The 14,680-nt window shown below is 36.1% G+C and overlaps 1 protein-coding gene across 8 annotated transcripts in view; it reads right to left on the reverse strand.

Moving 5' to 3' along the window:
• Positions 1-14,680, reverse strand: part of OXR1 (oxidation resistance 1) — a 104,425-nt gene that overhangs the window by 9,164 nt on the left and 80,581 nt on the right. For 7 of the 8 annotated variants that reach the window (XM_022584593.3, XM_089898825.1, XM_089898824.1 and 4 more), the window contains 3 exons: positions 8,780-8,860; positions 6,707-6,832; positions 5,772-5,924 (listed from right to left, as the gene is read on the reverse strand). In XM_022584593.3, coding sequence (XP_022440301.1) covers positions 5,772-5,924; positions 6,707-6,832; positions 8,780-8,860 — 360 coding nt within the window. The remainder of the gene's footprint in view (positions 1-5,771; positions 5,925-6,706; positions 6,833-8,779; positions 8,861-14,680) is intronic. The other variant, XM_022584596.3, reaches the window with a different exon arrangement.

A 14,680-nucleotide genomic window follows, 5' to 3' on the forward strand; every position in this document is an offset into this window, starting at 1 on the left:
TTACCAAATTCATTGATTAGCTCTAGTAGTTTTCTGATAGCATCTTCAGGATTCTCTATGTATAGTGTCATGTCATCTGCAAACAGTGACAGCTTTATTTCTTCTCTTCCGATTTGGATTCCTTTCACTTCTTTTTCTTCTCTGATTGCTGTGGCTAAAACTTTCAAAACTATGCTGAATAACAGTAGTGAGAGTCTTGTTCCTGATCTTAGTGGAAATGGTTTCAGTTTTTCACCATTGAGAACAACGTTGGCTGTAGGTTTGTCATGTATGGCCTTTATTATGTTGAGGAAAGTTCCCTCTGGCATGCCTACTTTCTGCAGGGTTTTTATCATTAATGGGTGTTGAATTTTGTCAGAAACTTTTTCTGCATCTATTGAGATGATCATATGGTTTTTCTCCTTCAATGTGTTAATATGGTTTATCACATTGATTGATTTGCATATACTGAAGAATCCTTGTATTCCTGGGATAAACCCCACTTGATCACAGTGTATAATCCTTTTAATGTGCTGTTGGATTCTGTTTCCTAGTATTCTGTTGAGGATTTTTACAATGTTCATCAGTGATATTGGTCTGTAGTTTTCTTTTTTTGTGACATCTTTGTCTGGTTTTGGTATCAGGATGATGGTGGCCTTGTAGAATTAGTTTGGGAGTGTTCCTTCCTCTGCTATATTTTGGAAGAGTTTGAGAAGGATAGGTGTTAGCTCTTCTCTAAATGTTGATAGAATTTGCCTGTGAAGCCACCTGGTCCTGGGCTTTTGTTTGTTGGAAGATTTTTAATCACATTCTCAATTTCAGTGCTTGTGATTGGTCTGTTTATATTTTCTATTTCTTCCTGGTTCAGTCTCGGAAGGTTGTGCTTTTCTAAGAATATGTCCATTTCTTCCAGGTTGTCCATTTTACTGGCACAGAGTTGCTTGTAGTAATCTCTCATGATTCTTTGTATTTCTGCAGTGTCAGCTGTTACTTCTCCTTTTTCATTTCTAATTCTATTGAGTCTTCTCTCTTTTTTCCTTGATGAGTCTGGCTAGTGGTTTATCAATTGTTTTTATCTTCTCAAAGAACCAGCTTTTAGTTTTATTGATCTTAGCTATTGTTTCCTTTATGTCTTTTTCACTTATCTCTGTTCTGATCTTTATGATTTATTTCCTTCTGCTAAATTTGTTTTTTTTTGTTGTTGTTCTTCTTCTTTCTCTAATTGCTTTAGCTGTAAGGTTAGGTTGTTTATTTCAGATGTTTCTTGTTTCTGAGGTAGGATTGTATTGCTATAAACTTCCCTCTTAGAACTGCTTTTGCTGCATCCCATAGGTTTTAGGTCGTTGTGTTTTTATTGTCATTTGTTTCTAGGTATTTTCTGATTTCCTCTTTGATTTCTTCAGTGATCTCTTGGTTATTTAAGAGGGTACTGTTCAGCCTCCATGTGTTTGTATTTCTCACAGATGTTTTTCCTGTAACTGATATCTAGTTTCATAGTGTTGTGGTCAGAAAAGATACTTGATACGATTTCAATTTTCTTAAATTTACCAAGGCTTGATTTGTGACCCAACATATGATCTATCTTAGAGAATGTCCATGAGCACTTGAGAAGAAAGTGTATTGTGCTGTTTTTGGATCGAATGTCCTATAAATATCAATTAAGTCCATCTTGTTTAATGTATCATTTAAAGCTTGTGCTTCCTTATTTATTTCTTTTGGATGATGTGTCCATTGGTGAAAGTGGGGTGTTAAAGTCCCTTGCTATGACTGTGTTACTGTCGATCGCCCCTTTTATGGCTGTTAGCATTTGCCTTATGTATTGAGGTGCTCCTATGTTGGGTGCATAAATATTTACAATTGTTATATCTGCTTCTTAGATTGATCCCTTGATCATTATGTAGTGTCCTTCTTTGTCTCTTGTCATAGTCTTTGTTTTAAAGTCTATTTTGTCTGATATGAGAATTGCTACTCCAGCTTTCTTTTGATTTTCATTTGCATGGAATATCTTTTTCCATCCCCTCACTTTCAGTCTGTATGTGTCCCTAGGTCTGAAGTGGGTCTCTTGTAGACAGCATATATACGGGTCTTGTTTTTGTATCCGTTCAGCCAGTCTATGTCTTTTGGTTGGAGCATTTAATCCATTTACATTTAAGGTAGTTATCGATATGTATGTTCCTATTACCATTTCCTTAATTGTTTTGGGTCTGTTATTGTAGGTGTTTTCCTTCTCTTGTGTTTCCTGCCTAAAGAAGTTCCTTTAGCATTTGTTGTAAAGCTGGTTTGGTGGTGGTGAATTTTCTTAGCTTTTGCTTGTCTGTAAAGGTTTTAATTTCTCCATCGAATCTGAATGAGGTCCTTGCTGGGTAGAGTAATCTTGGTTGTAGGTTTTTCCCTTTCATCACTTTAAATATGTCCTGCCACTCCCTTCTGGCTTGCAGACTTTCTGCTGAAAGATCAGCTGTTAACCTTATGGGGATTCCCTTGTATGTTATTTGTTGCTTTTCCCTTGCTGCTTTCAATATTTTTCTTTGTATTTAATTTTTGATAGTTTGATTAATATGTGTCTTGTTGTGCTTCTCCTTGGATTTATCCTGTATGGGACTCTCTGTGCTTCCTGGACTTGACTATTTCCTTTCCTATATTAGGGAAGTTTTCAAGTATGATATCTTTAAATATCTTCTCCGCCCCTTTTTTTTCCCTCTTCTTCTCTGGGACCCCTATAATTCAAAAGTTGGTGCATTTAATATTGTCTCAAAAGTCTCTGAGACTGTCTTCAATTCTTTTAATTCTTCTTTCTTTATTCTGCTCTGCAGTAGTTATTTCCTCTGTTTTATCTTCCTGGTCACTTCTCTGTTCTTCTGCCTCAATTATTCTGCTATTGATTCCTTCTAGAGAATTTTTAATTCCATTTACTGTTTTGTTTATCATTGTTTGTTTGCTCTTTAGTTCTTCTGGGTCCTTGTTAAACGTTTCTTGTATGTTCTCCATTCTATTTCCAAGATTTTGGATCATCTTTACTATCATTACTCGGAATTCCTTTTCAGGTGGACTGCCTATTTCCTCTTTATTTCTTTGGTCTGGTGGGGTTTTACCTTGCTGCTTCATCTGCTGTATATTTCTCTGTCTTCTCATTTTACTTAACTTACTGTGTTTGGGGTCTCCTTTTTGCTGCCTGCAGGTTCATAGTTCCCATTATTTTTGGTGTCTGTCCCCAGTGGCTAAGGTTGGTTCAGTGGGTTTTGCAGGCTTCCTGGTGAAGGGGACTAATGCCTGTGTTCTTGTGGATGAGGCTGCATCTTGTCTTTCTGGTGGGCAGGACCGCATCAGGTGGTGTGTTTTGGGGTGTCTGTGAACTTGTTATTTTAGGCAGCCTCTCTGCTAATGGGTGGGGTTGTGTTCCTGTCTTGCTAGTTGTTTGGCATAGGGTGTCCAGCACTGTAGCCTGGTGGTCATTGAGTGGAGCTGGGTCTTCACGTTGAGATGGAGATCTCTGGGAGACCTTTCACCATCTGATATTATGTGGGGCTGGGAGGTCTCTGGTGGACCAATGTTCTGAACTCAGCTCTCTAACCTCAGAGGCTCAGGCCTGACACTTGGCCGGAGCACCAAGACCCTGTTAGCCACATGGCTCAGAAGAAAAGGGAGAAAAAAAAGAAAGAAAGAGAAAGAAAGAAAGAAAGAAAGAGAGGGAGGGAGGGAGGGAGGGAGGGAGAGAGAGAGAGAGAGAGAGGGAAAGAAAGAATGAAAAAAAAGAAAGAGAAAGACAGAAAGAAAAATTAAAGTTATTAAAATAAAAAATATATTATTAAAAATAAAAAATAAGAGTAATTAAAAAAAAAGAAAGAAAGAGAGCAACCAAACCAAAAAAGAAATCCACCAATGATAACAAGTGCTAAAAACTATACTAAAAAAACCCAAAACAAAGCAAAAAAAGACAGAACCCTAAGTCAAATGGTAAAATCAAAGCTATACAGACAAAATAACACAAAGAAGCATACACATACACACTCACGAAAGGAGAAAAGGAAGAAAGAATATATATATATAAAAGAAGAAGAGAGCACCAAATCAATAAACAAATCTACCAATGATAATAAGCTCTAAATACTAAACTAAGGTAAACATAAAACCAGAAACAAATTAGATGCAGAAATCAAACCCCAAGTCTACAGTTGCTCCCAAAGTCCACCTCATCAATTTTGGGACAATTCATTGCTTATTCAGGTATTCCACAATGCAGGGAATATCAATTTGATTGTGGAGATTTAATCCACTGCTCCTGAGGCTGCATGGAGAGATTTCCCTTTCTCTTCTTTGTTCGCACAACTCCTGGGGTTCAGCTTTGGATATGGCTCTTCCTCTGTGTGTAGGTCGCCTGAAGGTGTCTGTTCCCCACCCAGACAGGACGGGGTAAAAGGAGCAGCTGATTAGGGGGCTCTGGCTCACTCAGGCCAGGGGGGAGGGAGGGGTACGGAATGTGGGGCGAGCCTGCGGCGGCAGAGGCCAGCATGATGCAACAGCCTGAGGTGCACTGTGCGCTCTCCTGGGGAAGTTGTCCCTGGATCACGGGACCCTGGTAGTGGTGGGCTGCACAGGCTCTCAGGAGGGGAGGTGTGGATAGTGACCTGTGCTTGCACACAGGCTTCTTGGTGGCTGCAGCAGCAGCCTCAGCATTTCATACCTGTCTCTGTGGTCCGCGCTGATAGCTGCATCTCGCACCCATCTCTGGAGCTCGTTTAGGCGGTGTTCTGAATCCCCTCTCCTTGTGCACCCCGAAACAATGATCTCTTGCCTCTTAGGCAGGTCCAGACTTTTTCCCAGACTCCCCTCCAGCTAGCTGTGGCGCATTAGTCCCCTTCAGGCTGTGTTCACGCAGCGAACCCCAGTCCTCTCCCTGGGGTCTGACCTCTGAAGCCAGAGCCTCAGCTCCCAGCCCCCACCCGCCCTGGCCGGTGAGCAGACAAGCCTCTCAGGCTGGTGAGTGCTGGTTGGCAGCAATGCTCTGTGCAGGAATCTCTCCGCTGTGCCCTCTGCACCCCTGTTGCTGTGCTCTCCTCCGTGTCTCTGAAGCTTCCCCCCACCCACCTGCTGTCTCCGCCAGTTAAGGGGCTTCCTAGTGTGTGGAAACTTTTCCTCCTTCACAGCTCCCTCCCAGAGGTGCAGGTCCCGTCCCTATTCTTTTGTCTATGTTTTTTTTTTTCTTTTGCCCTACTCAGGTACCTGGTGAGTTTCTTGCCTTTTGGGAAGTCTGAGGTCTTCTGCCAGAATTCAGTAAGTGTTCTGTAGGAGCTGTTCCTCATGTAGATGTATTTTTGATGTATTTGTGGGGAGGAAGGTGATCTCCACGTCTTACTCCTCTGCCATCTAGAAGCTATCTCTCACAATCATCTTTAACTTTGTAAAATTTACCCACATTTCAAGACTGTCAATTTCCACTACTTCCCAGAACCTCATTCTTATCTCCCTCAGATAGGAATGAACAATCTAAACACCCCTTTTACTTTTTACAGATTCTAACTATACTAGGCATATTTTGCTTGGCTTTAGAGATACTCGCATACTTTAGTATTCTTTTCTACCAGACTGTAATTCCTTTGAAGGCAGGAACTGTTTAATTATTCATGCTCATATCTATACCTCTGTAGGACTCAGCATTGCCTTGCATATCAAAAGCACTCAATAATTACCAGTTAAACTTAATAAAATGTACTAATGAAAATTTTTATCAAAAGAATATGCTAACATTACTGTTACTACCATCTCTTAAAAGGTAAGGTTGTTATTTTTCATACCTGCCCATCACTGTCTTTAATCACCATCAGCACTGGAGTGTCTAAACCTGTCATTGTTCGATAAAGGGTCTTCAAGCTTGTACCGTGCTTCCCAGTACCATAAACAAGAGTCCATGGATAGCCAATTGTTCTTGGTGGAAGATGCTTGGTAAGCTTTGAAAAATAAATTGTTAACACATACTCAATAGTTGCTTATTGTTAATCTGTACGATACTAATCCAGTTGGAATTTAATAGTACTTTATAAAATGCAGCCTACAAAAATAACAGTAGAAAATATCATTGTCAAAGATACTAAGATGCTTGAAGAATAACTGTACATTTCTCAGTATGAAATATTAATTGTTCATTAGGAAAAGAAACAGTCATACCAAACAATATACAGATTAGAATAGAGTCAAGAAACACGGATTACTTATTGTTTGCATCCTCTGTATCAAATTAACAAAAATATTTGATGAACTGTTAGCTTGATTATTAATAACCTCTCAAATCCAGAGGCAGACTATCAGAATTAGAAATCAAGCTTCAATATGTTATAACTGTATGGCTTTGAACATTTATGTAACCTCTCTGCACCCACGTTTCTTCACTTACAAAATGTGACAATAAGAGCATCCAACTCTTACAGGGGCTGCAACAACTACATTAGATTGCCCATATAAAGCAAGTAACTGGCACACAATAAGAAATTAAATACTGGCCATTATATTGTCTCACCTAAATTGCTACTGTTATTTATTTTCATGTCTGCTTACCCAAACCTCCTAATATCTTCTATTACAGCTAGCTGCTATATTTTGTTTACTTTCTCTGCATTGAAGACTAAGACTAGGAACAGCAGCCCTGCTTCTTCAGTTTTCAAAACAACTGAAAATAGGGTATTTTATTCTCATGGCACATACTCATAAAGGCACATATGTGGGTATGTCATACCTTTTCAATTTGATCTGGCAGTAACAGTTCACTGGGATCACTTAGGTTTGGTCGAAAAGATTCAGATTCCAGGTCTGCTTTCACTGGAGTAACCTGCTTTGAATTTATATCTTCCCTTGTAGTAATCTAAAGAAGTAAACAGCAGCAACATATTAATACAGAACGGCAACCAACCTTCAAAAATTTTAGCCTTTTGAGAGAAATAAAACCTTGTACCTTAAAAAAGGTGGCTAAAGCTTTAATTTAGGATTTTAGAATAGGCAAAAGATGCTCCATCTAATAACAATGGCATGTCCAATGCAGAAAAAGTTTTTTTATAAGCAGACATTTTTCTCATCTACTACATGAGGAAGGACAGGTATTTAATGATAAACTCCGCATTTCTGGTAAAAAGAGGTAAGTTGCATGGAAACTTTAATTTTTCTGTTCAAGGGCAAAAAATGAGCCAGCTAGCTTGCTTTTTATCTGTGCTATTTAAAATATGTGAGAATATTTTTTCATGGTTAACATAAAATTTGCCAAAAGTAATTAAGAAAACTTCCTGGGTGCCAAAATTTTAATTTAAAAAAAATAGTACAAAAAAAAAGGATAATGTTTCATTGGTGTGCATGTGTATGTGAATTTATCTGCTTCACTGAAAAGGATACCATTATTTTTAGAAATGCCTTTTTAATTTTTACTTTCTAAACATGAAATTTTTTTATCTAGCTGAACCAAACAATACATTTAAAAGTTAACTTTTTCACAAACCTATTTTTAAATTAGAACAATCTGATGCACTAAAATGTATGCTTTTATTGATGGAAATGATATCACTGATATTCTTAAAATGATAAAAATGTTGATTAAATCAAAACAAATTCTTATACAATTTATTCTGTTGGTACTTTTTCCTATTAATTTTATTTTCATATGTAAAATGGAATATTAGAAAATAAAATATATGAAACAACAGTGATATTCTTAAAGTGACAGAAACGTTGATTAACTTAAATTCCTGTACAATTTATTCTGTTGGCACTTTTTCATATTAATTTTATTCTAATATATAAAATGCAGTAGTATTAGAAAATAAAATACATGAAACTACTGTTGATGAAACTTTTAAATTGGAAAACAGAATTCTATTGCAGCAGATAACTAAAATGCAGCAATTCTCGACGACTGTGATTCCACGCAGGAATGAAATCTTGCTAAATTTTGTTCCTTTAACAGATTTCTTACCAAACCTAAACAACATATATTTTCAACCAATACATGTTCTAGAACTGTATTGTTTTTTGATGAAAACTATATTAATTCTTTCACATCATCATCATGTTTTACCCTTATTTTGATGATGTGAAAGGTTAAAAAATATCCAAGGCAGCATGAGAAGCATTAAAAGAAAAGAAAAAAATTCAGGAGTTCTAGCAAAGCCATGAAAGCATATCTCATTAAGAAGAGGAAAACACACAATAATACACAAAGCTGAAAAATGAGGTCAAATATATAGTTCTTATTCCTGAAAAATCACAAAGATTACTTCACAGAATTTTAAACAATTTATCTAGCTGAAGTGCCTAATCTATACTATTCCAAAGTATTTCTAATACCAACCAGGAAAACCTAAGGAGAAAAACAATTCATCTCATTATGATGTATTTGATGTAGGGTTGATACAACTGAAATAGCCTTAAAGAAGAGAACCTTGCTATCCGTTAAATTTTTAAACATTTTCCCATAGTACATCTTCCGGATTCTATTTAGTAAAGATTCTACCTCGAACCCAAGACATTCTTCCAATGTAAAATGAAAACTCCTCATCAATCTAAGAAATACAGTACTGAGAACAGTTCTAAAATAACAGAAAATTCCTCTGAACATTTTTCAAATGAAAAGATGCCAGAAAAGACAGTCCTACAGTTCTTCAAGGCAATACTGTACTCTTTAATACAAGAGGAATTTTCTGATGGGGTGTTTTAGTGCTGCAGTCAAAACGAATCCTTCAAAAAAGAGATTTGCCCTGACAAAAGACACTGAAAACAAGGAATATTCAATCTCTGGAGGGGTTTAAACTACTGAAGGGGGCACCTGGAGACGTCTGCAGAGTGTGCGCAGTTCTTCAGTATTTAGAGCATCGATCCTGCGGTGATACTCAGCCACTGACACTACCTGAATATGGAGACAGGAAGACAATAATTCCACTGACAGTTGAGAAAAACAGCCAAAACAAAACAAAAATTGGAGAAATTTAAATGGGAAAGAGAACTGTAATCAGGATTTCTTTCCCCACTCCATGCTGAAAATCCAAGAGATTTATATATTAAACTACGGTGAAATACACATGAATGAATTTAACTTATTAACTACTACATCCAACTAACTACTAGTACACAACTTAAGGTTTATTTATAACTACTAGTACACAACTTAAGGTTCATATAGACAGAATTTGACTGAATAAATAGAATTACAGTCCTTTATAAAAGAAACACTATATAAAACATAACATGCTTTGCTAATATCAAAGATAACATCTAAAATCTAACTGTCTTGCAGTTTACAAAGAAAATGGTAGTTTCAACTCTCCCCTTCAAATCAGTTTTAACTCAAACGTTACATCCTAATGGCAATGCTGGAAAAATTTCTTCTAGGCAAAGGTAACAAACATACCCGTGCTATATGATCTGTATCAGAACACAGAAGTGGGGGAGCAAGAAAAAGATATGAAGTACATTTTAAAGCCTAAGACAGTAAGAAAAATAAGCTCCAGAAATAGAAAATTAGATTTTTAAAAGCATATCTAATAGCATTCTCAGGCATGTCCACTTAGTCTTTCTAAATGATCCTGAACTGAAAAGTTTTTGCCTTTCCTCTACAGTAATTCTTTGTAGTTGGTACTGTAGCAGTTATTTGTGACTAAAATGTAATGACTTTCCTACATTCTAAATTTCTAAGGGAAATTCTATATCTTCTGTAATTGTCTAGACCAGTCTCTTGCACGGTGCTGAATTTGAAAGCCACGTCTGACAGATAAATATTATAAAAAGCCCACGAAAACAGACAAGTTTCCTCAGACTGACACAACAGCTACAGCTTTTTCAGATCATGACATAATTCCCAAAACAGTAAGCATAATATAGTGAACTCTGGTGGTGCTATAAATGTGTGCTGAATTCTCCTGACCTATGACAAATTCCTCTTGTGATCAATCAATTATGTGTAGAGGTTCTGGCCACAAAATGCAGTTAAACCAACTGACCCATAAAAGGTTTAGATTTTTAAACTAACCTAGGTTTTAAAAGGTTCTTGTTCCAGTCAACTAAAACGAATTAGCTACTTCTATGAAGAGCGGTAAAGTTGTTGAAAGCAATGAAAGACATGAGAATAGAAAAAAGGAAAAGAAACTGAACAGACTTTCCATTCTGGCCATTATTATTAGATTGACTTTTGAAAAGCAAGAATGCTTGCAATATGATAGCTGACTCTCTACTTACAAAGAAACCCAAAGTAGTTATGATTTCAAGCTCTGGGGAATCAGATGGACCTAGGTTTTCCCCCTTCCTTATCTATTTCTCCATAAAACAGTGGAAATAATAATAGTACGTACTAAATAGGGTTTTTGTGTAAATAAAATGAAGAAATAAAATGCACATAAAGGATTGAGTATAGTGCCCACCACAGACTAAATAGTGGTTAACACTACTTTTACTTAATTTTCCATCAATTACCCTAAGGACTAAAGGATAATGTTGAAGAGTGTCCATATTTATTTTTGGTTTTTATTTTTGATATTAAAATATTTCAGTTTTAAGAGCTCAACTATTTTATATATTTTGTCTATTTTGAAAGTTTAATTTAAAAATATTAAAGGTTTTTCAATTAAGAACAGAATTTTCAATAAAGATGAAAGAAAAATTAGGTACTAAAAGTAAAAAAATAAAAATCACAGCTTGCTTTTCTAAGACCAGCAAAAGAAATCTCCACAAAATATTTAATGACCAGTTATACCTTTCTTCCTTCTTCCTATGGCATTCAGTCTAATTGAGAGTTTCCTAGACAAGAATTTTCAAATTATATGACTTAACTATTCCTCTGCATTCTTTCTATTCCTCTACTCAACACTGATCTTACACTGAAAGCTCTTCCTTTTACCATATAAAACACAGTTCCTGGATGAAAGTAAAATTGAATTTGCTCACAAAACGGATCAGTATCAACATCACTTAGAGTAGGAATCATCAGTTAGGGAACCATAAACTGGCATCATAAGTATAAGCTTATAACATCTGGTAGTCATAGTTTCTTTAATGTCACAAATCTACTTTCCTCATTCATTTTTTTTTTTTTTTTGAACTGTATTCCTTTCTGGAACTTATAAACTCACCACTTCCTTACCTTTAAATATTTACTCATGCTGTGATGAATGATAATATACAATATTGTCAAAAGAGTAGGTGAACTAAGAAAGAAAAAGGATTTGAAATCAAATGACTATGATCTTGGGGTGGCCTCAGCCTGCAGCAGCTTCAAGCAGGATTTCGCTTCCCCGGCCAGAGACTTAAGTCAGGCCTCGGCAGTGAGAGCGCTGAATCCTAGCCACTAGACCCACCAGGGACAGTGGCCAGCGACAAGGTCCCTGGCTCGTCAGCTTTGTAGAAATGAATTCCCAGAGATGAAAAGTAGTGAAAAAAGTAAAGCATTTATTAGGAGGAAAAAGGGTACGTATGAATAAACTCACATGGGCAGACTCAGAGAGTCAAGAGTTGTGTGCTCGTAGTAGTTTACCTCACTTGTATGGGACATTTCTTCTGGGTTCCCTTTGGCCAATTATCTTGCTTTGCTTGGTTCTGGGTCTGTAATTGGTTTATCTCAGGGTCCTCCCACGTGTGCATGTGCATCTCTTAGCCAAGATGGAATTCTAGAGAAGAGGCCTATGGGTAGGCTGACATCACTTACTATGGGGTGACGCCTCCTCCCTTTTTGACCTCTGTGGAACCTTTCTGTGCATGTGTAGTAGGAAAGGTCTCCTTGACTCTGAGAACGAGAAATATGTGGTCCCTTTATCTTTCATCTGGGCAGGTCTTAGCTTCTCCTTCCTCCTGCTATTGTATTCATCTTGGAGAATCTGTCCACAGGGGATAAACTCCAGCTGCTCAGCCTGGGGCCCATCTATCTCCTGCCTCAACTAGAGAAATATACTTCCTCCTCTCAAAATAAATGAATAAAGAGATATAGATTCCTAGTATATATGGTGGATCTAGAATTAGTCTCAAATTAATTTTTAACCCCTTGGTAAATCATACTCCAGGTACAGAATGTATTACTTTACCCAAAAGATTAAACCTAAGTGGAAAATGGACAGATTGCTACAAAATGTCCTGTATCACACTCCCAATTATTAAAGGTACACAGTTGAGGAAATCAAGACCTTCTAGCTAAAACTGTATTCACTGTCTGGCTAAAAAGTCATTTCCTGAGGAGCAAAGTAGTTTGCCTATACTGCTAAATCCCATCTGCAGAAACTAAGTACTATGAACTACCCTCTGCAGAATTAAGTGCTACTCTCTAGTCTCTTCAGTTGTTGACAAAGGACTCTCACAAAGTGAGAGCATTTATTTTCAACAAATTACAAATGTGAAGGCAGAATTAAATCTATCCATCTCTATTACAAAGAGACTAATAACAACAACAACCAGAACAGAAGCTGAAAATAGAGGAAATGTATAGTTGCTGCAAATCCCATGAATAAGAACATGCTGTCCTAGAAAGAAAAGAGCTTCAGTCTGACACTGGTCTGACAGTCCTCCTTCCAGGATACTCCAGTATTTCCTCCTGAGATTACACCATAAACAAGCCAAAAACCTCCTTTCCCCCAACTGCCCTGCAGACTAAAAAAGATATCTGTGAATGTGCAATTTTTATTTCTCACTTATGCCTTACTTTTATTCCTTAGTAAAGGAAGATGGAGTAGAAAGAAAAATGTTACTTAACAATGCCATTTATATTTACTTTGGAATCCAAAAATATTTTTAAAAAGGAGGAAATTAAAGTTGAGCTGTTGTAGCTAACCAAAAAGGGCATACAACAGCATCCTGAACTTACGTAACATTCTGTTCTATATTTCATAATGTATGACAAAGTCTTATCACAAAATAAGACCTGGATTATGTTAAAACTTTACTCCTTTTTGCCTTAAATTAAAACTACTGTTTTCAAAATACACTTCCGTGACTTAAATAAAATATAAAAGGAGCAAATAGAGAATCATAAATTAGGTAACTACAAAGTAGAATTAAGAGGGAAAAAAGGATTAAATCCAGAATGAATAAAAAACAGAACACATTACTGAAGTTTTGATTTGAAGAAATCTTTTATATTTAAAATTACATCCTGTTAAGTATATCTGCAGATGACTCACATAGAATTTCGTAAGAAGGCAGATATACTCACTGTTCTTTTAGTCAAAAAAAAAACCTGTTAACTACTCAAAACCATTCAATTACAATATGTGTATATTATACTAGCCTCATGGAACAATAAACGTAAGAAGTGACTCTCACAAAAAGGGAATAATCTTGTTTTCCCCACAGCATATCAGGGGAAAATAACACTCATTACATAATCTTGAGATATATTAATTCACTATTATAGTTGGAGACTTCAAAACTCCTCTATCAGTAATTTGCAAATCTGACAGAAAATCAGTAAGGACATAGCTGAACTGAACAGTATTCTCAATTAGTTGAATCTAATTGACATGTATAGAATACTCCATCCAACAACAGCTGAATACATATTCTTCTCAAGCTCACATGGAACATTCACTCAGAACACATTCTGGAACATTAAATATACCTTAACAAATATAAATCATAAAGTATGCTCTCAGACCACAGTGAAATTAAACTAGAAATCAGTAACAGAGAAATAGTGCGAAAATCCCAAATTACTTTAGAACAACACACTGCTAATTAACACATAATCATTAAAGTCTTGGGAGAAATTTAAAATATTCTGAACTAAATAAAAATATAACTTACCAAAATTTTGGGATACAGTGAAAGCAGGAATTAAGAGGAAAATTTATAGCACTGAATGCATATGTAAGAAAAGAGAAAGATCTAAAATCAATAATCTCAGCTTCCATTTTAGGAAACTAGAAAAAGAAGAGTTAATTAAGTCTGAAGTCGAAGAAAAGAAATAATAGAAAAAAATCAGAGTAGAAATCAGTGAAACAGAAAACAGAAAATCAATAGAGAAAACTCAACAAAACCAAAAACCAGTTCTTTGGAAAGATCAATAAAATTGATAAACCTCTAGCCAGGCTAACTAAAATAAGAAAAAGAGCACACAAATAAATTATATCATAAATGAAGACAGGCCATCATTATTGATAATAAAGGAAAATAAAGGAATATTATAAACAACTCTATACCTACGAATTTGAAAACCTAGATGAAATGGACCAATTCCTTGAAAGACACAAACCACTAAACTCACACAGAAGAAACAAATCATCTGAACAGCCCTACATCTACTAAATAAATTGAATTAGTAATTAATAGCCTTGCAAAACAGAAAGTACCGGGCCCAGTTCTAGCCAACTAAAATGAATTCGCTACCAGTAAACATCAAGGTAACTCTATGAAAAGCTATGCAAAATTGCTGAGCACTATGACAGACATGATCATAGAAAAAAGGAAAAACTGAACAGATTTTCATTCTGGCCAATATAATTATATTGACTTTTGCAAAGCAAAAATGCATACACCACGGCAGCTGATTTTGTACTTACAAAGAAACCCAAAGTGGTATGATCTCTAGCTCTGGAGCATCTTCAGTGAATCCAGATAGATTCACTAGTGAATTCAATTAAACATTTAAGGAAGAAATTATACTAAATCTCTACAATCTCTTCCAGAAAAACAGAAGCAGAGAAAGTACTTCCCAATTCATTCTATGAGGCCAGCACTACCCTAATAAAAAATA

This window comes from Delphinapterus leucas, chromosome 17 (genome assembly GCF_059928025.1).
Source record: "Delphinapterus leucas isolate spDelLeu-1000000601 "Yukka" chromosome 17, BTC_Dleu_Yukka2, whole genome shotgun sequence".
NCBI classification, from domain to species: domain Eukaryota; kingdom Metazoa; phylum Chordata; class Mammalia; order Artiodactyla; family Monodontidae; genus Delphinapterus; species Delphinapterus leucas.